Genomic DNA, 26060 nt, shown 5'->3' with positions numbered 1-26060 from the left:
AAGGTTATGGTTAAATCCGAGAACGCAAATGAATAACTTTTTAGTTTTCTTTGGAAAGAGTTCCAGGCACATGTCCTTTTTGTAAACATCAACATGCCACATGCCACTGATGTATCCGAAAAGAAAATGAGCCAAGAAGAATTTATAGCTGTTCATGGAGCCCAGTTGTCGTCATCTGTAGTCCCTGAAATTTTATGGCCAACTTTACATGAAAAGCTGGCTAATGAGGTTTTTCATATTTTTTCATTCTCTTGGTTTAGTATTTTCCATACTTAGTATCAGAAACAAATATGTCTCTGTTAGTATAGAATGTCACTCTGCATATGTACAATAAACCGAAGTCACTTGATTTTTTTTTAGAAATAAATGTTCGATATTTTAGCCAAAACATTGATAAAAAATGGGAGGGTGACATCCTGGCTTGTGCTCAAAGTCATATTAGCTCCCATTCTCGTCCACCCCTTTTCACGTTTGCACCCCCTACGATAGCACATCTAGAGGCATTTGCACCCGTTGATTTTGTGTTGAACATATTTTTATATTTTGCTATAAAAAAAAATATAAGCTTTTTTTAAATGTTTTGATATAAATTATTAAAAGTGACATTTAAAAAGAGATGCAAAGACGTCTTCAAAAGACAGCTGACACATTCATGCATTTTCTTTACACTACTTAAGTCTGAATACTGTTCTTTTTTTAAATTTTTTTTTATAGGAGTCAATTGTTTAATCATATAATAACTAATTGATAAATATCTGTAAGTAGGATTGAATATTGTACCCAATACGAACATATACAAATTCTTTATTTCTCTTAACCCTTTCAGCGATGAGTCCCGGTTTACCGAGATTCACGCTTCAGACAGCTGACGATGAGTCCTGTTTTACCGGGATCAGAATACCTCTTTTATATTTCCCGCTCAAAACAGTGCAAACATGAGTTATCTTTCTTTGTTGAATACCCGGATGAAAGTGTAAACATGGCACTTCTGTTTGTTGAAAACCATGTCAAAATCAGAGAAAATTTATGGAATTTACGAGAATTTGAAATGAGGGAACATTTTTTTTTGAAAGAATATGGAAGAATGGAAGCCAAACTAGTATACTTTTTTTACATAAAATGTCGTTTCATGTACAAAACACTTGGCATGGACATCATTTAGTGTAAGAAATTTTTACAGCCTCATCAAATTTTTCAAAATTTGCCGTTATGGGTAAAAAAAAATACGATTTTGGGTCAAAGAGCAGAATTTTGAGAATTTCACCTAAATAATGCCGAAAATTTTAATATTTTATGAAGAAAAAATTATTAGAACATGAACAAAACTGTGAACATGATGTTAGTGGATGAAAAAAAGACACAAATAACTACAGACAAGTTTTTATAGACATTTATTATGAAGATCTCCCACTTTAGTAATAGTAGCCAGGGAAGCCATCATCTCAGAGTAGCTTCTGTCTGGGCAGCTATCGGTGAAAGGGTTAAACTACAATTACATAGTTATAGAGAACATACATAAATGTAACTATAAGGTACAATTATTACAAGCATGTGTGAACAATACAATGAAATTAACTTGGAGGACTGACTTCCTCATTTATAACTTTAATAAATTTACATAGTTTTTCTAATATATTACAATATTACATGATTGAATTTAACAGTTGATCAAATTTATAGACATTCATGTGACATTAGGGTTTGACCAACAGTATGTAGGTAAAAATTTCTTTCTTTCAAACTTAAAAGATCCACAAATCATAATATAATGTCTTTTTTAATGGTACTCGTCACCAATGTCGTCTGAGTCACAGATACATACCTGTATACCAATGCTTGAAAAAAGTCAAGTGAATATGACCTTGTTAGTTCAAATTACTTCAGTCAATATAGTAAATTAGGTTTTCTGGTAATATGAAAATGATTAAAATCAAATATATTGGGCTATAGAAAATTATCTCCCTTTGACATGTAATTCAGAAGACATTTACTTATTTGCATGAATACTAGGAAGTGCAGTCTAAAACTTTCAAGTTAAAAAAACATACTTAATTATTTTGTGTACAAGTTCACTTTTATCATGAATAAGACAGTGTGGTTATTAATTTCTTCACAGTAAAAGTAATTTGAATCATATGATAATGATTTATATCTTAAAGAAAGATAGCCATGCAGTGGCGTAGCTTGCCTTCTGTTTATACCGAGGCAGGGGTTCAGGGGTGCACAGCCCCCCTGAAGCTATCAAGGTTTTTACAATTTGAACAAAAAAGAATCGTTAAAAATAGTTGCTGTTCAATTTTCTTTCATCATAATAATGTTTATTATATGCCTTACTATCTATACTCAAAGCTATAAAAATAACAAAATACGTGAAGGTATCACATTAGACAACCAATGAAAAGTCAGTTTCCTGACTTGCTAGCAGTTACAGAAAGCAGGAACATATATATTGACATACTGTTCCCAGCAGAAAGCCAGCTCAAATGCCTAATGGTTCCCAATATATTTCCAAGCCGTAGAACACTCTAATATAGTTGGCTGTACCTCACTGTGACATGAGTTAACGTCATATCACAAGAAATCATGACCTTGTTCGGTGGATAGAAGAAACCTGTACAAAATGTTCAATACAGAAGAAAAAAAACGAAAATATTAAGGTTTATTTGTAATAAGTGTTGTGATGATCATTTATTTGGTCGTAGGTCACGAATCAACGAATTATAGATAATCACCACAAAATGACAGCTTGATTGAACAAACGAAGGTCTTGTAATTATATATTGAATGATTTTTTTACTTTTTTTTCATTCATGATGAACATGACAACCGGCGAATAACTAACATTTACTTTATTCTAGAGTCTTCATTATAAATGAACAGTATTTGGTTGATTTTTTTATATATAAACTGACATTATGTATTAACTAACAGAGATATTTAAAGGAATTAGTGATTCCTTTAAATATCTTAAATTCCCTTCTTGTGAAAATGTACTATGAATTTAAAATAGCGAGAATAAAACATGAGAACCACAACATATAAATTGTTTTCTGTGCACTATGATATATAGATGCATATTTTGTTTTGTTTGGTACTAGAGTCAATGAACATAGTCCTAGGGGAACATGTCAACGGTTATTAATGGGGGTTTGAATGCTAAGAATGGGATTACCAAATATTTATTTTTTAATCATTGTCGCCCATAATTTTATTTTCCTTTATTTTATAATTAAGCACTATTTTAAATCCATATTCTTTTAAATTTAAATTAATTTCAGGGCCGATTTTTCTGTTTTCTTAAAATCCTCACCCAGGCCCTTTATATATACTATAAATTATTCTGATACAAAATTAAATAATTTACCTAATTCAATGGTAAAGTGATTTGATCGGGTGACTCGTGAGTTGGATCCTCATCTATTCTACTCACTGTTTTCGCTTGCAATGGGGTAGGACAAAATAACTCTGTTGTCGATTTCCTTTTACTCTGACAAACTTGAATTACAGAAAACTACCGTACAGGGTTTGTCCAAGTAGAGGAGGGAAAATTAATTCAAATGTTTCCATAAGTCTTGAATAATTCGTAAAGGGTATGAATCAATAACCGCGCCAACAATACATAACAAGTTGCTATCTTATTGTTTAGTAGCCAGTTTGCTGCGACAATCATTTAAAAGAAAATACAGTGAAGGAAAATATTTTTTTTGTGTTTTTATTTTGCCAAGGCAACTGCCTCGGTTGCCTCATCGTAAGCTACGCCCCTGCCATGTATAACTGTGGTATAAAAACTATTGTTGCATTAATTTACATCTGATAACTATTTAATGAAGTTTTGTTTTATTGCAGATTCTTGATGCTGGCAGCTCATTCAAACTTTTATGTTATATGGATGAGGAAGATAATGTTAAATGGAAAGTAGTGGCAGAGAAAAAGATTTCATGTGAAGATCCAAACCAGTAAGACCATATTTCAAAATAACCTTTGTTATTTAACCTACAAAATTACTGAATTATTTCTTTCATAAATTATGTTGGGAATCTGGCAATTATTCATACATGTGCATTTTTTATTTATGTATTGGATTTTGTATTTGAGGATGTGTTGAAAAATCTTAGCCTCTAAATGCTGTATATACATTAAATAAAAACCATAACAATTATAGACAGCATGTAACACATTTGTTTTACAGTAGCAGTTAAATTAAACTCATTTCATTAAAAGGGGGTCTCATTGGGGGGTTCCGATCCCGGATGCCGCTTACTGTTTTGTCAGATTCCCATATCCCGCTTACACTATGTACGTAAGCAATTCTCATTTTTTGGTCATTTCCCGGGTCCCGCTAGACCTCATTTCCCATTTTCACGACACAATAATTTGACTTTCACGTATCACGCTTACAAAAAATCGACAATCCCGCGTCACGCTTAGACCCCAATGAGACCCACTTAAAATGTTCCGTTTACTCAGTTTTAACAACCATATTAACTGGGTTTTAAAGTTTAGATTCCGGAATTAGCATATAAGCATTGAATCCAATTTATACCTAGACAATGAGCAACTAATAAGAAATAAATCAAATTTATTTTACTTAAATTTAATAAAATATTCAATGTATATGCATGACTGTATGTGTTTAGGATGGGTGCTCTTTTCATACAAGAAAATAATAAGTAAATCACTGCTTCCTTCAACATATTTTTTGCAATTCATCTGTTTAACTAACACATTTCAGAATAATTAAGCCGATTTATTTGCTGTAATAAAATTTACTTCTTGAAAATTTTGTTGGTTCATTCTTTTCATTTTAGAATTTACCTGATTGATCATGCTTGGACATACCAAACAAAAGATGCTCGACTACAGTTACAGATGATACAAGGTTTAATGGAAAGAATGGCCGAATTAATGAAGATTGACACAGAACAAGATAATGAAGAGATTATTGAAGATATACTCACAGAAATGTGGAAGTAAGTTAAAGATAACATTTCACCAGATAAATGTGTTTGTGGAGATTTACTCACAGAAATGTGGAAGTAAGTAAAAGATAACATTTTACCACTGACCAGATAAATGTGTTTGGGGAGATATACTCATAGAAATGTGGAAGTAATTTATATATTGTTTCACCAGATAAATGTGTTGAGGGAGAGTTACTGATATTTGATTAAAAATACTCCAAACAATTTGTCTGAAGAGTTAGAAAGCAGTAGTTTGATTACCAAAACATTATTAAGTTCACAAGTCAATAGAAAAAACTATAATTATTTTCAAACCTCTGTACTTACTCATCAAGGTCATTGTGAGATGATAGAAATGTATATCCCTGTAATAGCTGTCATTCTCAGAATAACAGGAAGAAAATCAACAAAGTTTTAGGTTGAGAATTTTTCACTTGATTGCAATGTGATTCTGTACAACTTGTCGTTACTGTTATGGCAACATTTTAAAAAGCTGATTACGAAGTATGATGCATCTTTATTTCCATATTTTAATGCTCAACAGTATATTCTAATTATTCACAACCAAGCACTGCCGCCCATTTAAATTTTCGATATGAATAAAAACATTGGAATAATGTTTCACTCACTGTATAGTAAATTTTATAGTCTTAGATGAAAATTACTGTAGAACATTTTGTCTTTTAAAAATTAAAAGAGGCTCTTATTTTTCAGGTATAACCAGACTTACAGCTTTGGACATTTAGAAAGGGTAAATACATATAGCATGTATATAGTTTAATATTTATTTTGTAAAAAAAAACTAGCAGTTTAGGAAATATCTGCTTTTTAAAGAGTAAAATTGCAGTATAAGTTGTTTCTGAAGTTTGAGCATAATAATATCAAGTATTTATGAAAAATAATTATTTACAGTTATGACTTTCAGAATTTAGCAAGCAACAATAAATTAATTTATACAGGTAGGCTGCTTATTCAGAAACAATTGATCAATCTTTTCAGATAAAAATGTTTATCCTAAGAAAAGTATTAATTTGAATATTTATACCCCTGATTGCTTTGGCCTGAGTGTGCAGGTGATGATGGGGTGCTGATTCATTTGAAGTCATTGTGTTTACAACTAGTCTTATATAGATGTGTTTTGTGGACTGTTGAGTGTTGTTTGTCTTTGCATGGTGTTTTGTTTTTTGCAATGATATGGTCAGTTCTAATAGTACAGATAACATACTGAGGATTTCAAGTGTAGTTTCTGCTTACAGTACATATAGAATCATTTACTGCAAATTTAGAATTTATTGCCTACATTTTTGTCATTTTAGACTTAAATGCAATTATAAATTTTACCATTTTGAGAAAAATCCTGTTTAATTCATATAAAATATTTCAAAATCTGAGTTTAAATTATTGCCTTTACAATTCTGTTGCATTTTTTGCAAAAATTAAAAACCTCACAATAATTTCTGAATTTACAGTATATAGAATAATAAGTATACTATTACAGGGATCAGATGAAGCCATGCCACTTTGGTATATCATGGATGAGTTTGGGTCCAGAATACAACACTCAAGCACCCCTTCATTTAGAACAGCACCATTTTACTATGCTCCATTACAGATATCTTTTACATTACTTTGGCCGGTCCAAGATTTAGAAGAAGGAGGTACAGTGATTTTTAAGGCAGTTTTTGCTTCTTTACTTTTGTGTAGATGCCATATTGGTCACTGACCAGGTTCAACAATACATCATACCAAGCTGGTACATGTATAAATAGATATTTTTGTCTGCTATGTTGAAAATTAAATTTTTAACCGGATTTTTGTGACAAAAATGTCGGTTATTGATTTGGGGATGTACGGCGGGCGGGCGGGCGGGCGGCAATCAAATGTTGTCCGTGAATTAACTCATGAACCGTTCAACCAAAGCTTTTAAAATTTTAATATGTTATTACTGACAACTATACGAAGGTCAAGTTCAATAATGGCGATTTTGACTTTTACCGTTCAGGAGTTATGGTTCTTGAAAGGCGGCAATCAAATGTTGTCCGTGCATTAACTTATGAACCGGTCAACCAAAGCTTTTAAAATTTTAATATGTTATTACTGACAACTATATGGAGGTCAAGTTAAATAATGGCGATTTTGACTTTTACCGTTCAGGAGTTATGGTTCTTGAAAGATTGAAAAATGGAGTTTTCAGTCGTGTCCGTGCATTTTCTCATGAACTGTTCTACTAAAGCTTCCAAAATTTTATATGTTGTTACTGATGACAGAATGGAGGTCAAGTTCAATAATGACGATTTTGACTTTTACCATTCAGGAGTTATGGTTCTTGAAAGATTGAAAAATGGAGTTTCCAGTCGTGTCCGTGCATTTATGCATGAACTGTTCTACCAAAGCTTCCGAAATTTAAATATGCTGTTACTGATGACAAAATGGAGGTCAAGCTCAATAATGACGATTTTGACTTTTACCGTTCAGGAGTTATGGTTCTTGAAAGATTGAAAAATGGTGTTTCCCGTCATGTCCGTGCATTTTCTCATGAACCATTCAACCAAAGCTTTTGAAATTTTAATATGTTGTTACTGATGACAAAATAGAGGTCAAGTTCCATAATGACGATTTTGACTTTTACTGTTCAGGAGTTATGGTTCTTGAAAGATTGTAAAATAGCGTTTCCATTCACGTTGTTGCATTTACTCATGAACCATTCAATCTAAGCTTTTCAAATATTATTATTTCAAAATGTTGATACTGATGACAAAATGGAGGTCAAATTTGATATTGATGATTTTCACTTTCACCATTCATCAGTAATGGTTCTTGTGATATTGCCAGGACACAAATAAATGTAAATAAATCCAGTTTGCTGTCGTTGTGACAGCCTCTTGTTTGAATTTATCTCTTTTATTTTTTGCAATAACACTAAATGAATACTTTATTAATAGGTGACCAAAAGTATAGATAGCACATGGAATTGATGAAAAAGTGTTTTTTAAAGTTGTCTTAAAATCCTTTAATCTCCAGTGCATTCATGTTTTAATTATCTTAAAAACATAGAACAGCATACTAAATATTAGATACAACCTTGTTTAGGGAGTTAAAAAGTTTCTATTTAACATACTGGGGAATCATTAATATTCGTTGGATACCAAAGGAGTAGGTTCAGTAAGACCCCTTTTTGGCCCCAAAATATAGCAGTTTTAGAAAATTGTGAAAATGTATTCTTTAAGCTATATTTTGGAAAGTAAAATGCTTCTGCTACATAAATATGAGCTGTTTTTGACAAAACAATTCACAAATATCGCGTTCTAGCATCATTAAGTCATGCTAAATTACTGAAATCTTCAAAATTTTAGCATTTTGGTTCATATTTAGACGGTTTCCATCTAAAAGGAAAGTGGCCGCACTCCTGTTCATTCATAATATTGAAATGTAAGTTGTATTTGATGATAATACAAAACATATATAAAGGTTGAGGATGAACACGGATGCGGCCACTTTCATTTTTGACAAAAACCATCTGAAAAGTGACGTTTTTTGGCATATTTGATAAATTTTTCATATTTAAGCTTAAATCAGAGCGTTTTTAATGACTAAATCAGTTTATATCTTTCACATAAACTAAGCGAATCAATTGAAATAGACACTTAAGTGTTTAAAAAGTGTTCAAAAACTTTCGTTAGATGAACCTGAAATTTGAGGCCAAAATCGGCCCTTACCGGACCTACTCCTTTCGTGGATTATGTTGGTACAGGTAAACCACAATTTTAATTTCAAAATTTACATATTTTCTAAAGGAATGTATGCAGACTTTGCCATAAAAATGAAAAAAGATATCCATGAAAAAAATAATCTAAATCCACATAAATTTGAACCTATGAAAATAAGTGAATTCATGGTATTCGTATAAGTCTTGATTATCAGAACTGGTTGTGATATTCAATTCATCTTTTATGTACATGTTACAATGATGTATCTTTGATTTCCTTGTAGGAGAAGTTACCAGAAATTTTGTTGAAAATGTTTCCAATCAAGATGTATGTCAGTGCAGACTGTTACCATGGCAACCATGTGACCTAAAACAAACAGACTATGAACAAAAAGAACCTGACATTTCTTATTTTCTGGTAATTGCAATTGAATCATTTGCATTTGTAAAATAGAAAAATTATAAATAAGAGTGAAGGCTCCTTGTTGAAGACCGTATTTTGACCTATAATAGTTTACTTGTACAAATTCTGACTTGGATTGAAAGTTGTCTCATTGGCACTTATATCACATCTACTTATATCTATGATGATTCATTATTGAATACATTATGGCTATGATACTGAACACGTAAAATAATGTATTGTCAAAACTGAAGATATCAGAACAGTTATACTAATTAAACTAGCAAATAATAGACATTTTTAGTCAAATGCATGATATACATTATCAATAAATCATAAAACTTTTAATGCAGAACAATTCTAAAGTGAATACATCTGTATGATTTGGATGATTATAATTGATTGATTGATTGTTAGTGTCACTTTCAGCAATATTAGCTATATTCTGATAACCAGATTTTTTTGTTGGAGAAAGCTCACTGGAGTGTCTGGACAGAATCTCAGACCATGAACAACTATAAAGACCCTTTTTTTTTTTTTACTGTAAACATGTTTATACCCTAGTTCTAGTGAAGTTTCAACTGTAATTTAGTAAGCTTTGCAACACTCCAGAGATGTATACATCAATATCAAACCATTAACTTTCATTGCAGAGCCATAAGCAGGGTGAAACCCTTCCTGATTTGAGCATAGATTACCCAGGTTTATCTAAAGACAGAAATGTTAAAGTTTTTTTGAGTTATCAAAGTTTTCCCAAGTTTTTGACAGATGGGCGGTTTGAACTTGTAGAAACTATGGAAGAGGCAGACATTATTTGGTGCAATACTCATTGGAAGGATTATAAGTAAGTAATAGCCTAGTTCTTCTTAAAAGCTCATAATCGGGTGGGAAACAATTATATTATCAAAGACAGATTTAAAAAAACATAATGATTGACAAAAATATGTACTTAATTATACCCCTGCTTTAAAAAAAGTGTGGGTATACTGTTAACCTTTGTCTGTTGTCAGTCCATCATTCCACTCGTCCGTCCCTTGAATATTTTCGTCGCATCTTTCTCAGGAACTACATTACAAGGATTTCTAAAATTTGGTTTCCTGGTTTATATAAGTCAGCTATACTGTGAGATGTGTTTTCAGATTCATCACTACACAACTTCCTGTTTACGGAACACTTGTATAATTGTACACATGATAGCCAAATTGAAAATTTTTGTCACGTTTTTCTCAGGAACTACAAGACAAGGATTTCTGAAATTTAGTTTCATGGTTTATATATAAAGTCAGCTTTACCGTGTGATGCATTTTCTGATTTATCACTCAATAACTTCCTGTTTACTGCAATATTTGGGCAGGGGTATCATCAGTAGTAGTAGCTCACAGTTTCACTTGTTTTTATGCCCCATTTATGGGCATTGTTTTCTGGTCTGTGGGTCAGTCTGTTCGTTTGTCCAATCATCCATCCTTTCGTCCGTCTGTCCCGCTTTAGGTTAAAGTTTTTGGTTCAGGTAGTTTTTGATGACGTTGAAGTCCAATCAACTTGAAACTTGGTACAGATGTTTCCTATGATATGATCTTTCTAATTTTAATGCCAAATTAGAGATTTTCCTACCGTTTTCACAGTCCACTGAACATAGAAAAGGATAGTACGGATGGGGCATCCGTGTACTGCTGACACATTCTTGATTTTAATTGATATTTGTACATACTTTGAACATGTAATAGCCGGTTGTTGTAGCTACACTTTTCTGTTTAAAAATATGCCATAAAATAGACTTTAGCTATACATGTATGTTGATGAGTTGTTTACCAAATCACAAGATGCTATAACCGCTCTGCAGTTAAAATGTCTGCAGTCATTACATTGCCATGAGAAAAAAAAATACTGTGACCAGTGTAAAAAAAAAGGAATTATTTGTTTATATCAAGGCTATCTTGTCCACAACATTTTTTGTGTGCATAAATGAAAGAAAGCTTCTCTGGTGTTGTAGTGAAATTAATAAGTCTTTAAATTTTTTCTGAATTATGACAAAATAAAGTTCCACCCTCAGTTTTAAAGACTTATATAGTAATGATATCCTCAAAATATGTTTTTTCTCTCCAGAAAATTTAGTGAAGAGACACCTGGGAAATTCGTCAATCAGTTCCCCTGTGAATGTGTGGTCACAGTAAAAGACATGTTAGCAGTTGTTTGTCGGAGGGCAGGAAGTGATATGGAGGACCCTGAAACCATGGAAACAGAGCCAGCATGGCTACCAAGGACATATAACTTACAAACAGAATTGCCATTATTTGTTTCATATTTTCAAAATAGAAAGGAAAAGTGAGTTAAAGTTCCTTTTAAAGATTGATTTATATTAGTTAATATTTGTTTTTAGATTTGTGTAAGTTTAAACCATCAAAGCTATGCAGCATTTATTTTTGAAATGGGTATAAAGATACATTTTAGTGAACATAAATCCTAAAACATAAATTTGGAACATTTTTTTTCAAATGGATGATCCATAGGCTCATAAAAAAGTTGCACTGTCAAACCTACCTTTACATATAAACCTTATTTCAGCAGTCACCTGTCTCTAAAGGTCACTTTCAGACACTTCATAATGTTGTCTTAATTTTTAACAATCATGATTTGAACTTTTAAGAAAGGCCATTTTAATGTTTTAACTGCCAATATAATTATGACAAAAAGTACATATGTTCAGTATCAAAGTCAAAATGATATTATTAATATTTCAGAGGTTTAGATAACCATTGGATATGTAAACCATGGAATTTAGCTAGAGGTTTAGACATGCATATTACCTCAAACTTAAATCAGATTGTCAGGCTTCCAGAATCAGGACCTAAGGTAAAGCACACAAATACATGTACATGTGTATAATGACACATACATGATCAGCAGCTTTCAATAGTGTTTTACCAGTACATACTGCAAATTCAGAAATTGGTGCAAATAATGTGACTTCTCTACAATAATAAGAACATGCATACTGATATCTGATACTGTACAGAATGTAGCTTTTCTTCAATTTGCAATGATTAACCTTGCATTTTCCTTCACTCTTCAAAACAGACATAAAAAAATGCATACAATAATTTCTGAATTGGCAGTAGTTACACTAATATGTTATCTATAGTCTTTACATGCTTTTTAAGTTAAAGTCTCCTTTTCTGTGAATAAATATAACAAGAAAAAATGATGTCAATCAGGCCAGAACAACATACCATGGTTATTACAATATTATTAAGTTTATTGCTTATTATAATTTGTAGGTGGCCTGTAAATATGTAGAGGATCCAGTCCTGTTCCACAGAGAGGAGATCGGTGATGTGAAGTTTGACATTAGATACATTGTTCTACTTTCAAGTGTGCAGCCTCTCAAGTTATACGTGTACAGAGTCTTTTGGCTCAGATTTGCAAACAAGTAAGTGAAGTTTGGTTGATTGAGAAGTATTATGTTATCTTATACTGTAAACCTAGATTTAAACCTACAAAAAATCACTTCAGTCAAACCTGCTAGAAATGTTAATATTAAGTGAAAACCTATTTTTTCATGTCCCCCTATTGTTATTCTGCAGTAATACTTTACCTATTTCATATATTTTTGTTATTGAAAGAAATAAGTAATGAAAAGCTTAAGGACATGGATATAATGATATGATCTTTTTTCTTTTGTCTTTTTAGGACTTTCTCCTTGGATCATTTTGATGATTATGAAAAACATTTTACAGTCATGAACTATGTGGAAGATGGTCAAAATCTTAAACAGGTTGGTATATGTTATAAAAAGATATTTGAAAGTATCACCATTTTCACAAAATAATGCAAAGATGCCAAATTTTATGAAACCTTCATCCATCTTATTCAGAGCTAAACATTTAGGCAACCAAAATTACTAGGACGTATTGAGAACGAAATACAAAAATATTTTTTATAGCAAGATGTTTATGCCAGAAAGAAATAAGAAAAAAATGATGAATTTTCTTTGAAATCATGTTTAGTAGGGAAGAAGCTGAAACTTTAAGTTGGGGAATGTTTTAAGGACACACATAATGATATTTCTTAAAGCAGTTAAAGTTAAAACTGCATAGGTTCAAAATTAAGATTACCTGAAGATTATGATTTATATTAAAAAAGCCATAAGATTTTAAATCATATTTGAGTGACAATCTAATTTAACAAAAGTTGTAAAATATATAATTGTAATGAATAGACATATAGATTTATGTTAACATTATCAGATCTATACAAGATGAAACCCTGCATGATAAGAAAATTGTCCTGCTATATAGACTTTTAAAGGAACACTTTTATCAACAGATAAAGTAAAATACCATTTTGACAATATTCTTGATTTTTCAGATAAACTATGATGACTTTATACCAATGTTTGACAGTCAATATCCAGATCACAAATGGAGTGGAGACTGTGGAGTAGAGGTAAAACATCAACAATTTCACAATCTCCCCCCAAAAAAAGTCCATCTGCACATAAGATCCTGGCCACTTTTAAAACAGTTCTTATAAAGAAGTAGCATTTCTTTGAAAATCTAAGTTAGGTCAATTACTGAATTAGTCACATTCTGACTGAAAGTTGGCTTTCTATATATAGATATCAATTTCGTGCTAAAAATGAGACAAAAATATAATATTTCGGTCATAATGGAGTTGTGATAAATGTTAAACAATTATTTTATATTGAAAGATTCAACAGATAAGAAAATATCACAAAGTATAAAAAAAATATCATAATGCATATGTTGTAAATGTGTGTATTGGTAATTTCCAAGTAAAGGAATATTATTATTATTGTATTAAGAGAGTTTATATAAGTTGTCAGAAGTTATTTCTAGTATTTAGTATATTGAATGAGTAATTAACGTACGTTTTACTTTATGTTATTAGCTGTATCGATAACGTTGTATATGGCGCAACTTTGTCATGTATTGTTCAGAACGTTACCATTGGGTCAATATTTTAAGCGTGAACCCTAAAGTGTACATTTATGAGTTCTTAACTGGAAGAATTAATATGTCTAGATATGTTTATTTATAAGAGTGTTTGATTATAAGCATTTTGAGTCGAGGACTCCTATATTTTATGTAAGCGTTTTACGTTTTGTTACGTTATGTTTTTCTTCCTGCTTAGAATATTTACTTCCAGTAATTTGAAATAAATACCAGTAAATATATCGGCTGTTTAATAAAAGTATCATTTTTACTATTGACTAGTTATTCACGCTACCAATGATGAGAGAGAACAGACAACAGATTTGACGTCCGTATTTATTTATTACCCCGTGCATTTACTAGTTTTATGAGATATTCGTATTTGCTGGCTTTATAACTATATCTAAACATAGCAAGAAGCAGAAATTACGACAATGGTGGCAGCTGTTTAGTTCTCAAGTTTCAAGGAATTTGGCACGTCTATTTTTAGAAATATTAATTTGTATGGAACACACTAAGTGACATATATTGTGTATGGAGTGCATTTAGCTCTATACATTATTCTGTGTTGAATGGATTATTTTGGAAAATACAGGAGTGCATTTAGCTCCTAAATTTTTTAAATAATATTAAGGAGGTGCATTTAGCTTCCTATAAAGAAAAAAAATATTAAGGAGGTGCATTTAGCTTCCTAGAGAAAAAATATATAAAGGAGGTACATTTAGCTTCCAAATAATTATTTATTAGGGGAATAGAGGTGCAGTTAGCTTCTATTGTCATATTACTGTTTGTTTTAAACATGGATCTTAGGAATAGAAAAATCCCAGCTCCAAATTTTGGAAGGGGGGAAAGTATGGAGAATATGATTATTTCACAGAGCGGAACTGATCAGCCCTGTAATTTGATAGATTTGGGTATAGAAGATGATGTTAATTTATCTACCTACAGCCCCATAGTATTAAGTAAGCCCTATAAGCCCGGAAAGTAAGACGAATTTGAATGATAACAATATTATTGCTATTCTAACGGACATTCAGAGACAATTAAAAAATCAAAATGATAGATTTTCTGAGCTCAAGACGAAAGTTTCTGAGATGAGCACGCAAGTATCAGAGATGAGCACGCAAGTTAAGCTAAATCAGGAAAATATAGCTCAATTAGCAAGGGGTAACCATGTGGCTGAAAACAACACCAATACGCAGAATTTCAGTCAAAATAGCATGACCACAACTGAACAAAATAACCAGGTATCAGTGACCCAACAATTAGCAGCTGGTCCAAATACTAACAACATTTATATACCACGTCCAGTTAGTACAAATTATGTAAGAGAAAGTAGTCGTATTCAGCAACTACAAAGGGAAGAACCATAACCTAGAAGTCCATTCTTTGATGGTAAAGGGGATTTCAAGGCCTTCTGGACACAGTTTAGTTTACTGAGCAATAGGTTTAGATGGTCCAATGACAGACAAATAGAGAAATTAATTCTAAATTGTCTGAGAGATGAAGCCCTAGTATATGTAAATGAGCTTCCTATGCCATTCCATAAAGATATCAAATGTATTCATAAGGCTATGTCACAGAGATTTGGGGACCATATATTACCAGAGATTTATAGGACCAATTTGCAATTTATCAAACAGGACCACAAAGAAAGCATACAAGAATATGCATCTCGTGTGGAGAGACAAGTAAGCAAGGCATACCCTGAAGTAAATGATTTAAGTTTGTTAGATCGTTTCAAAACGGAACACTTTATTAAAGGTCTACCAGACCAATCAGTAGCATATGAGGTCCTCATACAGAAGCCAGCAACATTGCAGGATGCAATAAATATAGTCACATGGCACGAGTGTTGTCGAAAAAATGTAGGTAAAAACTGTAATGCCAGACAGGTAAATACCGATGCAAACTGTATAGCACAAGAGAAAACAGAAGACTTCAAGATGTGTAGGACGGAGAATCCAACCCAATATGTCACTCATGCAGAATTTAAAATGGGCATAGACAATTTGAAAAAGGAGTTCAAAATGGATGTTGAAGACATCAAACACGATTTAAATGAGATAAAAGATCTGTTTAAAACAGTGAAGCAAGAAAGAGAAAATGTTGGTCCGTTAAATAGACATAATGTTAGGAAGAAAGACCAATTTAATGCCAACAACAGCAACAGAGTAAATACATGTTACTCGTGCCACCAAGAGGGACATTACAGCAGAGATTGTCCTTTCTCAAGAGGAAAAAGAGGGAAACCAGAAAATATGAATACTTTCGGAGGAAACCCGCAGTTTGGATTTACAAGTCAGGATTATCAGAAATAGTTAGGACTATTTATCAGCTAAGCCTACACTGGCCAAATATCAGAGTATTTCTGTGTAGATTCTGATTTTTTATAATGTACATATGAAACTTGTGTGATTATTTGTAATTGATGAAGTGTAAAAAGTGATTTATTTGTTTATTGAGAGGACTTGTAATATTAGTGTATACACTAAGTACATTAAGCACAAATATGTAGAGTATACAGTATTATAGATTTTTGCACTTTTGAAATATATTATGGCATTGAAATTGTTTTGAGATTTTTTGGAAACAGGTGATTTTTTATCAGAATCTGGAATTTGATGGTCCTATTGGCATTGTTGTCTTAATGCAGTAAAGATTGTTTGATACTATTTTGGTGGGAAGCTGCTTTCGGTGGGTTTATATTGACAGTTGGGATACTTTAGCTGCCATTTTTGTTTTGGTGCGAGAATAAGTTAAGGCTAATGATTAGTCTTGATTGCAATATACATTTAGGTTACACCATGGGTATGCTGAGCTATAGTCTACACCATTTTAGATATTTCTCAGGGAATACAGATGACCATTTTTTATTCTTTTGTACTTATTTTTATACTTATGTTTGTATGGTGCATCAGTATCGAGGTTGTGTATATATTTATACCGGTGGTACCCTTGACTGTGGTATAGTACTAGATAGGACAGGACATATGTCGGCTTATAGTTTATAGCCTGTTGTTTAGATGAAGTTTAGCTTCATAATGTTTATAATTCCAGCGTCTGATAGAATGGAGAATTTTGGCTTGAACTTTTGATGGAGTAACTGTATATTAGTGCTGTAACTGGATACAAAAATAGACTTCAGTAAAATATTTTTGATGATGACATGATGAAGAAAAAAAATTTGATTTTTCATGAGATACTTTATTGTTATTCAAGTATAAGAGAAGATATTTATACATTGAAGAATATTTTTAGTTTTATTGTAAATTTTGCCTTTTAAGAATAAACAGGCGCATTAGTTTGTTGACGCAGATATTGTTTTTTAAGATGACATAAACAGGCGCAGTAGTTTGTTGATGTATGTTTAAGTTTAAACTTAGCTTAAATATATGTTTGTTTTTGATAAATTGGAGATGAGCAAAAATTGTTTTATTTTTATGATAGAGGATTAATGTGAAAAGAATTTTTAAATGGACTCTCAGAATTGACAAGACATATTTCGAGGACGAAATGTATTCTGGGGGAGGGGCAGTGTTGTAAATGTGTGTATTGGTAATTTCCAAGTAAAGGAATATTATTATTATTGTATTAAGAGAGTTTATATAAGTTGTCAGAAGTTATTTCTAGTATTTAGTATATTGAATGAGTAATTAACGTACGTTTTACTTTATGTTATTAGCTGTATCGATAACGTTGTATATGGCGCAACTTTGTCATGTATTGTTCAGAACATTACCGTTGGGTCAATATTTTAAGCGTGAACCCTAAAGTGTACATTTATGAGTTCTTAACTGGAAGAATTAATATGTCTAGATATGTTTATTTATAAGAGTGTTTGATTATAAGCATTTTGAGTCGAGGACTCCTATATTTTATGTAAGCGTTTTACGTTATGTTACGTTATGTTTTTCTTCCTGCTTAGAATATTTACTTCCGGTAATTTGAAATAAATACCAGTGCAACGTCACGTTCGTCAGTCTTTGCTGTGTTTACTTTTGGCTTGCAGCAAGGCTCATCCCGGGGGTTCCTAGAGGTAAGAAGCAGTGCATTAGCTGTATGCCTCGCATTTTATATTACAAGTAAGAGTTATAATTTAGAGGTAAGAAGCAGCGCAGATAGCTGTATGCCTTGCATATTTATTTATATTGTCAAGTTAATCCTGGTTGGTCCGTACGAAAATACAAGTAAAAGACTATTATTTTATTAGCTCCGCCGGTATGTAAATTATATATATTATTGTTGGAATATTGTACTTGTATGGAAATATATAGGCTGTTTAATAAAAGTATCATTTTTACTATTGACTAGTTATTCACGCTACCAATGATGAGAGAGAACAGACAACAGATTTGACGTCCGTATTTATTTATTACCCCGTGCATTTACTAGTTTTATGAGATATTCGTATTTGCTGGCTTTATAACTATATCTAAACATAGCAAGAAGCAGAAATTACGACAGCATACAAAGAAAACTAGAGTTTAAGTAAGAAAAACTTCATGAAAACATAATTTTATACAAGGAAAGGTGTCTGTAACTGAGTTAATATAGAAGGAATCAATTGATTGTGAATATGTAGAAGGAACAATTAGAGAGGTACTTTTGGAGTTCAGAAAAAGTAAAATCACAAAAATACTGAACTTGGAGGAAAATCATAACAAAAAGTCCCTAATCAAATGGCAAAATCAAAAGCTCAAACACATCAAACTAATGGATAACAACTCATATTCCTGACTTGGTACAGACATTTTCTTATGTAGAAAATGGTGGATTGAACCAGCTAGCCAAACCTCTCACTTGTATGACAGTGACATCAAATTCCATTATATTGACAATGATGCGTGAACAAAAATTAGTTAATGCAGAAATTAGTTATTGCAATTTTAGAAAAAAAAATCTGCATACAGCTATATGTATCAGCTATCAGAATGAATAAGAGACTAAAGTGTTTTATTATAATAAAATTGAGATTGGAAATGGGAAATCCACCAATGAATCTTCAACACAGTGAGTGAATTAATTTTCTGAATTTATAGTATACTTATAATATTTAACCTTATTTTTAGGAGAGTATATTCCAAATGTTCAGAGAAATGTTTGAGGCAGCCTCATGCAAACCTGCTCCAGCTGGTATAGCACCATCACCTCAGTCAAGAGCCATGTATGCTGTGGACTTGTTACTCAAGTGGAAAACTAATACTAAAGGTAATTATTATTGTTCTAAAGGCAGGATCTGTATTATTCAAAACAGATTTGTAAGACGAAAATTTAGTGTTCAGAAGGAGATTGGGAATTTAACGATTTGTATTTTCTAAAAGAATTCAGACAATGCAGAAAAAATGACAGATTCTTGTAAATTTTCAAAGATAAATATTTCACATTCACTGTGGAATATATTTTTGTATCAGTTATCTCCTATGTCAGAGCATATTGTATATTGATTTATGAAAAAAATCATTTTTAAAGTAATATGAAATGTAAGCAACAATGGTATTAAAAATTTCTGTTTCTTCACATTTACAAGTTAAAAAAGTCATTCAAACTGTAAAAATAATTTACAGATGCATAATGACTTTAACATTCAGCACTAATTAAATTTCCTGGGTGTTTTTATGTTAATTATTACTACAAACTACTTTAGTAATTTGACTTTTTAAAGTCATATGAAACTACAAATTAAAAAAAAGGATGCATACTGTGGATTCATTATTATTCGTTAGATACTAATTTTCGTGGGTACATGTGAACCATGAAATTAAATGTTCAACAAATAACATATGTTCTATAGGCTTATATGCAGACTTCGACAAAACCAAGAAATTAGATATCCACAAACATGCAAGTTTTTTCGTAACCATGGTAACCAACAAAAATTGGTACATGTACCCACGAAAATAAATGAATCCACAGTATGTTTTGTAGAACAAAATGGATAGTTGTCATTATAAAACTTATGTACAATAATCAGGTACATATACTTTTTTCTGAAGATATTGTTTAATTTGTCCACATTTAGAAAAGGTTTACCTTTTTTTAATTGCTTGCTTCCATCTATCTTAAAATCTGGTGATTGTAATGTTATACAGGTGCTCAGTATCTATGATTCTTTGTTAGACTGTTTACTATGAGATGACAATCTGTAAACTATGGCTTCAAAACACGACAATTAATGAGCTGCCATATTTTCACTTCATTACAGACAGAGAGAAAAAAAAAGACGATTATAAGATATTTTTACCTAAAAAATGATAAAATTGTGCACAGAAGACTAAGTTTATGATATATACATGCATTGGTTCAAGAATTGGATAAACATTTACTTTTTCACCAGTCACTCATTTCATGACTTTAAACAACAAGTGACTTACCTTTGTTTTGAGGATACTGCCTTGCCTTGGGAATGTAGTACTGCAATATTATTATACCCCACGCAACGGGTTGCGGAGGGTATAATGTTTTTGACCCGTCCGTCCGTCAGTCCGTCTGTCCGTCCGTCAGTCCTGTTTCTTGTCATCGCAACTCCTCTCAAACCACACAATAGAATTTCACGAAACCTTTTCAGATAATAAGGACATACTATGTAGTTGTGCATATCGACGGGAAATTGCGATTCAAATTTTTTTCTAGGAGTTATGCCCCTTTGAACTTATTTACTTTAATGTACTACTGCAACAGTTTGTCATAGCAACTCCTCTCAAACCACACAACAGAATTTCACGAAACCTTTTCAGATAATAAGGACATACTATGTAGTTGTGCATATCGACGGGAAATTGCGATTCAATTTTTTTTCTAGGAGTTATGCCCCTTTGAACTTCTTTACTTTAATGTACTACTGCAACAGTTTGTCATCGCAACTCCTCTCAAACCACATTACAGAATTTCACAAAACCTTTTCAGATAATAAGGACATACTATGTAGTTGTGCATATCGACGGGAAATTGCGATTCAATTTTTTTTCTAGGAGTTACGCCCCTTTGAACTTATTTGCCTCACTATACTGTTGACTCCTCTCGCTTGGAATTTATGTACTACTGCAACAGTTTGTCATCGCAACTCCTCTCAAACCACACAACAGAATTTCACAAAACCATTTTAGATGAAAAGGACATATTATGTAGTTGTGCATATCGACAGGAAATTACGATTCATTTTTTTCTTCTAGGAGTTACGCCCCTTTGAACTTATTTGCTTCCATGTACTTCTGTAACAGTTTGTCATCTTAACTCCTCTGAAACCACACAACAGAATTTCATGAAATTTTGTAGATAATAAGGGCATACTATGTAGATGTGCATATTGAAGGGAAATTATTATTCAATATTTTTTCTTATACAATTTTTTTTCCAACACTTATTTCATTTCTCTAATGACAATGTTGGGACGTAGGGTATGTGAGCGTGCTCACTAAGGTTCTTTAATTTTAAAGGTGATACCGCAGCAATGGAAAAATCTTACTCAAAGTAAACTCTATTTTTTTTCCTCATCATTTGATGTCTGTCTTCGTTGTCCGTCTGCTTTGTCCTTCTTCATCCGTGTTCGTTTTTTTTGGTCATGAATTCTATTTCCATTTACAATGTTGGAGAGTTTCCTTAAATTAATTTTACTTTTGTTAAAAAATCACAGAGACCAAGGTGAGCAGCACAAACTCTTTAGCATTAATAGAACACTGCATGTGGCAGGTGCATCAGTAGTGGATCCAGTAAAAAAGGGGGCCCACTGACTGCCTCAGAGGATGCTGCTCCAGTCATGCTTTAATGATACCCTATATATTCAACCATTTTTTTTACCACAAAAGGGGAGCTGAAAATCCTCTAAATCCACCTCTGTACATTAATTCTAATCTGACTATGATTGTCTATGTTTCTAATGGTTGATGATTTGAATTGGGCACTCATGCTTCAGCCACCAATAAAAACTGGCCACCACAATATAACATAAAGTGCTGAAAGGGGCATTAAACAAAATGAAAATCAATCAATCAATCTATCATTTAATCATTAGCTATCTTTTGAAATAGAAAATTAAACACAACCAATATAAAAAAGAAGATGGGGTTTGATTGCCATTTGACAACTCTCCTCAAGATTCCATGACACAGAAATTAACAACTATAGGTCACTGTATTGCCTTCAACAATGAGCAAAGCCCATACTGCATGTTTTAGTTTTCAGCTTTATCATCTACTAGGTTATGAGAACCTCAAAAATTATTATACGAACTAAATTTTAATCTTATTTTGTTTTCAGGGGAGAGAACAATGCAGCCAGTAGTTTGTGAAGTAAACTTTAGTCCAGATTGTGATAGAGCATGTAAATATCATCCAAACTTTGTCAATGATGTGTTTAGTACCTTGTTCTTAGATGATATTGAAGGGAGACCGGTCACACTGCTTTGACATTAAATTTTTACCATATTTAGTAAATGTTTGTTATAACTATTCTGTCTTCAGTATAAAAATAAGGAGATATGGTATTATTGCCAATAAGACCATGCGAGGGCTGTATAAGCAGTTAAGGTTGTTAAAATCTTCTACTATCATGATTGCCAGTGAGACAGCCACACAGTTCAATTAACAAAAATAAAAACAATTAGAGGTTACTCTTTATCCTTCCACAATTTTGAAAAATCTGTACTGTATAGTGTTATCTTTTGTCCAAAATATGCATGAAATATTTGATACTGGATGTGAAGCAAAGAGCAATCAATCTATATATGGTTTCGTCGAGCCTTCGACTTTTGTTGCAGAAAGCTCGATTTGATTAATGGTGTTTTAACTCCACTTTGAAGCACCGCATTTAGGCTATTTCTTGGCAGTTTTAATTGGTGGAGGAAGCCTGAGTGCCTGGAGAAAACCATGACCTTTGATAGGAAAACTGACAATCCTAGTCATTTAAGATTAGAGTCAAGTGCACCTGCACGAGGACGGATCAAACTCACAACCTCAGTGTTGACTAGCTAGTGATTACAGTAGTAACTACTTAGATCACTTGGCCACCAAGGCCCCCAGAAAGCTCGACAGGGACAGTGATCCAAAGGCGGCAGTTTTAGCTAACTACTTGAAAGGGTTAAGACTTGGATGCTTCATACTTTGTATATAGATGCCATATGTTACAATGTTTCCATCTGTCACATATCCATTGACCTTGACCTCATTTTCATGGTTTAGTGACTACTTGAAAAAAAGTTAAGATTTTTTGTAATATTAATTTCTCTCTTATTATGAGTAATAGGATAACTATATTTGGTATGTGCATACCTTGCAAGGTCCTCATGCCTGTCACAGTTTTCACTTGACCTCAACCTCATTTCATGAATCAGTGAACAAGGTTAAGTTTAGGTGGTCCATATCTCAATAGGTCTACTATATTTGGTGTATGGAATTATTGTAAAGTGTACAAGGGCAACTGGCAGGTGTCATCTGACCTTGTCCTCATTTTCATGGTTCAGTGGTCAAAGTTAAGATTTTGAGTTAAACTTTTAATCTTTTTTTTCTGATGCTATACGCAATAGGTCAAACATATTTGGTGTATAGAAATATTTTATGATGTACATGTCAGTCTCGCAGGTTATAGTTGACCTTGACCTTGTTTACACGTCACATTGCTCAGTGTTAAGTTTATGTGTTTCAGTCTGTTTTTCTTGAACTATAAGCAATATGTCAACTATATGTTTTGTAAGGAAGGATTGTAGGCTGTACACATCTGCCTTGCATGGTTCATTTGACCTTGACCTCATTTTCATGGTTCATTGGTTAGTGTTTAGCCTTAAGTCTTGTTTCTTTGAAACTATAAGCAATAGGTCAACTATATTAAGTGTATTGAATGATTGTAAGGTGTACATATATTTTTTGTTTCGGTTATATGAAATTGACCATATTTTCTTGGATCATGTAATAGTTGTAGTAAAGCTTTCTATTTAGGATTTTCAACATAATATCAATGGTTAGACAAGAGTGCACACACTGAAATGTCTCGCCTTCTTTACTAATCATTGATTTTAGGTTGATAGTCCTAAGTGTAAAGCTTTATTACAACTGTCACATAAACTTAACATTAACCAAGAAAACCAAACATTGATCAATGAACCATGAAAATGATGTCAAGGTCAGATAAACATGATAAACCATGCCAGGCAGATACGTACAGCTAACAATTCTTCCATACAACAAATATAGTTGACCTATAGCTTATAGTTTTAAGAAAAATAGACCAAAACACAAAAACTTAACACTGAACAATGAACTGTGAGAATGAGTTCAAGGTCAAATAAAATCTGCGCGACTGACATATGATCATAAAATATTTACATACACCAAATATAGTTGGCCTATTGCTTATTGTATTAGAAAAATAGACCAAAACTCAACCAGGTGCTCCGCAGGGCGCAGCTTTATACGACCGCAGAGGTCGAACCCTGAACAGTTGGGGCAAGTATGGACAAAAAATTGAAGCGTGATACAGCTCTGAATTTGGATTGTGATCAAATTTTTGACATGGATTTTTTTTACACAAAACAAATGTCAAGATTTTACAAATCAATTAAAGATTTCTTCTTCAAACTTTTTAAATCTAAAATTAAATAGTTGACACAGCATAGGTTTCTGACACAGAATGAATGTGGTCTAATGAACTTAAAAGTTTTTTTTTGCCTTTGAGCAATTCACTATGCTGTTGAATATTAATCCTCTCAAAAAATGTTTGAAGAAATTTTCTTTTTATTTATGAAATCTGAAATGAGAAAAATTTAACCCCCCCCTTTTTTTCACATCCCCGTTTCCCTTTTTCCAAAACTGATATCAATTCAAATTTCTAATGGAGTTTGCAACAATAACTACTCTTTTAAATACATCATTAAATATTAAAATGTAAAATAAAGTGCTTGTTATCACTGAAAGGTAAAGATTGGTTGGTAGTAAAAGTGAATATACATTGTTTATTGTATAAAACAATAAAAAAAAACCTTCATCAGCAACATTTTATATTTACATAAAGTTATTGGCAAATAAAAATAGAAAATGACATCATAGTCATGTCTGGCAAATGTCCAACATACATTATCTAAAAACATTTTAGATAAGATAAGGAAAAAAAGCTTCATCAGCAACATTTTATATTGGCAAATTTCCAATGAAGTTATTTACATAAAGTTATTGGCAAATAAAAATAGAAAATGACATCATAGTCATGTCTGGCAAATTTCCAACATATATTATCAACTACTATTCTATACAAAGAAAGATAACTCCAATTGAAAATTAATTGCTATTGCACAATATTGGGCAATTAGATATTTCTTGCTATTGTGCAATACTGTGCAATTGAAAATTTCTTGGTATTGCACAATACTTGATATGGAATCCTGATTTGGACCAACTAGAAAACTGGGCCCATAATCAAAAATCAAAATACATATTTAGATAAAGCATATCAAATAAGCCCAAGAATTTAATTTTTGTTAAAATCAAACTTAGTTTAATTTTGGACCCTTTGGACCTTAATGTAGACCAATTTGAAAACTGGACCAAAAATTAAGAATCTACATACACAGTTAGACTTGGCATTTCAAAGAACCCATTTATTCAATTTTTGATGAAATCAAACAAAGTTTAATTTTGGACCCCCATTTGGACCAACTTGAAAACTAGGCCAATAATTAAAAATCTAAGTACATTTTTAAATTCAGCATATCAAAGAACCCCAAGGATTCAATTTTTGTTAAAATCAAACTAAGTTTAATTTTGGACCCTTTGGACCTTAATGTAGACCAATTTGAAAACGGGGCCAAAAATTAAGAATCTACATACATAGTTAGATTCGGCATATCAAAGAACCCCAATTATTCAATTTTTGATGAAATCACACAAAGTTCAATTTTGGACCCTTTGGGCCCCTTATTCCTAAACTGTTAGGACCAAAACTCCCAAAATCAAACCCAACCTTCCTTTTATGGTCATAAACCTTGTGTTTAAATTTCATAGATTTCTATTTACTTATACTTAAGTTATGGTGCGAAAACCAAGAATAATGCT

At 32.1% G+C, this 26060-nt stretch overlaps 1 protein-coding gene across 1 annotated transcript; it reads left to right on the top strand.

Annotated features, from left to right (window-relative positions):
- Positions 1 to 41: 41 nt before the first annotated feature.
- Positions 42 to 22454, top strand: LOC143047781 (tubulin--tyrosine ligase-like protein 12). The gene is made up of 14 exons (XM_076221038.1): positions 42 to 228; positions 3847 to 3956; positions 4809 to 4970; positions 5676 to 5712; positions 6460 to 6619; positions 8952 to 9085; positions 9724 to 9914; positions 11174 to 11392; positions 11809 to 11920; positions 12346 to 12497; positions 12758 to 12842; positions 13436 to 13513; positions 19095 to 19233; positions 22279 to 22454. The coding sequence occupies exons 1-14, from the start codon at positions 94 to 96 to the stop codon at positions 22425 to 22427; spliced, it is 1863 nt and encodes a 620-aa protein (XP_076077153.1). The 5' UTR covers positions 42 to 93; the 3' UTR covers positions 22428 to 22454.
- The last annotated feature ends 3606 nt before the right edge of the window (positions 22455 to 26060 follow it).

Source organism: Mytilus galloprovincialis, chromosome 10, assembly GCF_965363235.1.
Source record: "Mytilus galloprovincialis chromosome 10, xbMytGall1.hap1.1, whole genome shotgun sequence".
NCBI classification, from domain to species: Eukaryota; Metazoa; Mollusca; class Bivalvia; order Mytilida; family Mytilidae; genus Mytilus; species Mytilus galloprovincialis.
Note: the sequence above shows the minus strand (reverse complement) of the source record. Positions and strands in the feature narration are given on the sequence as shown.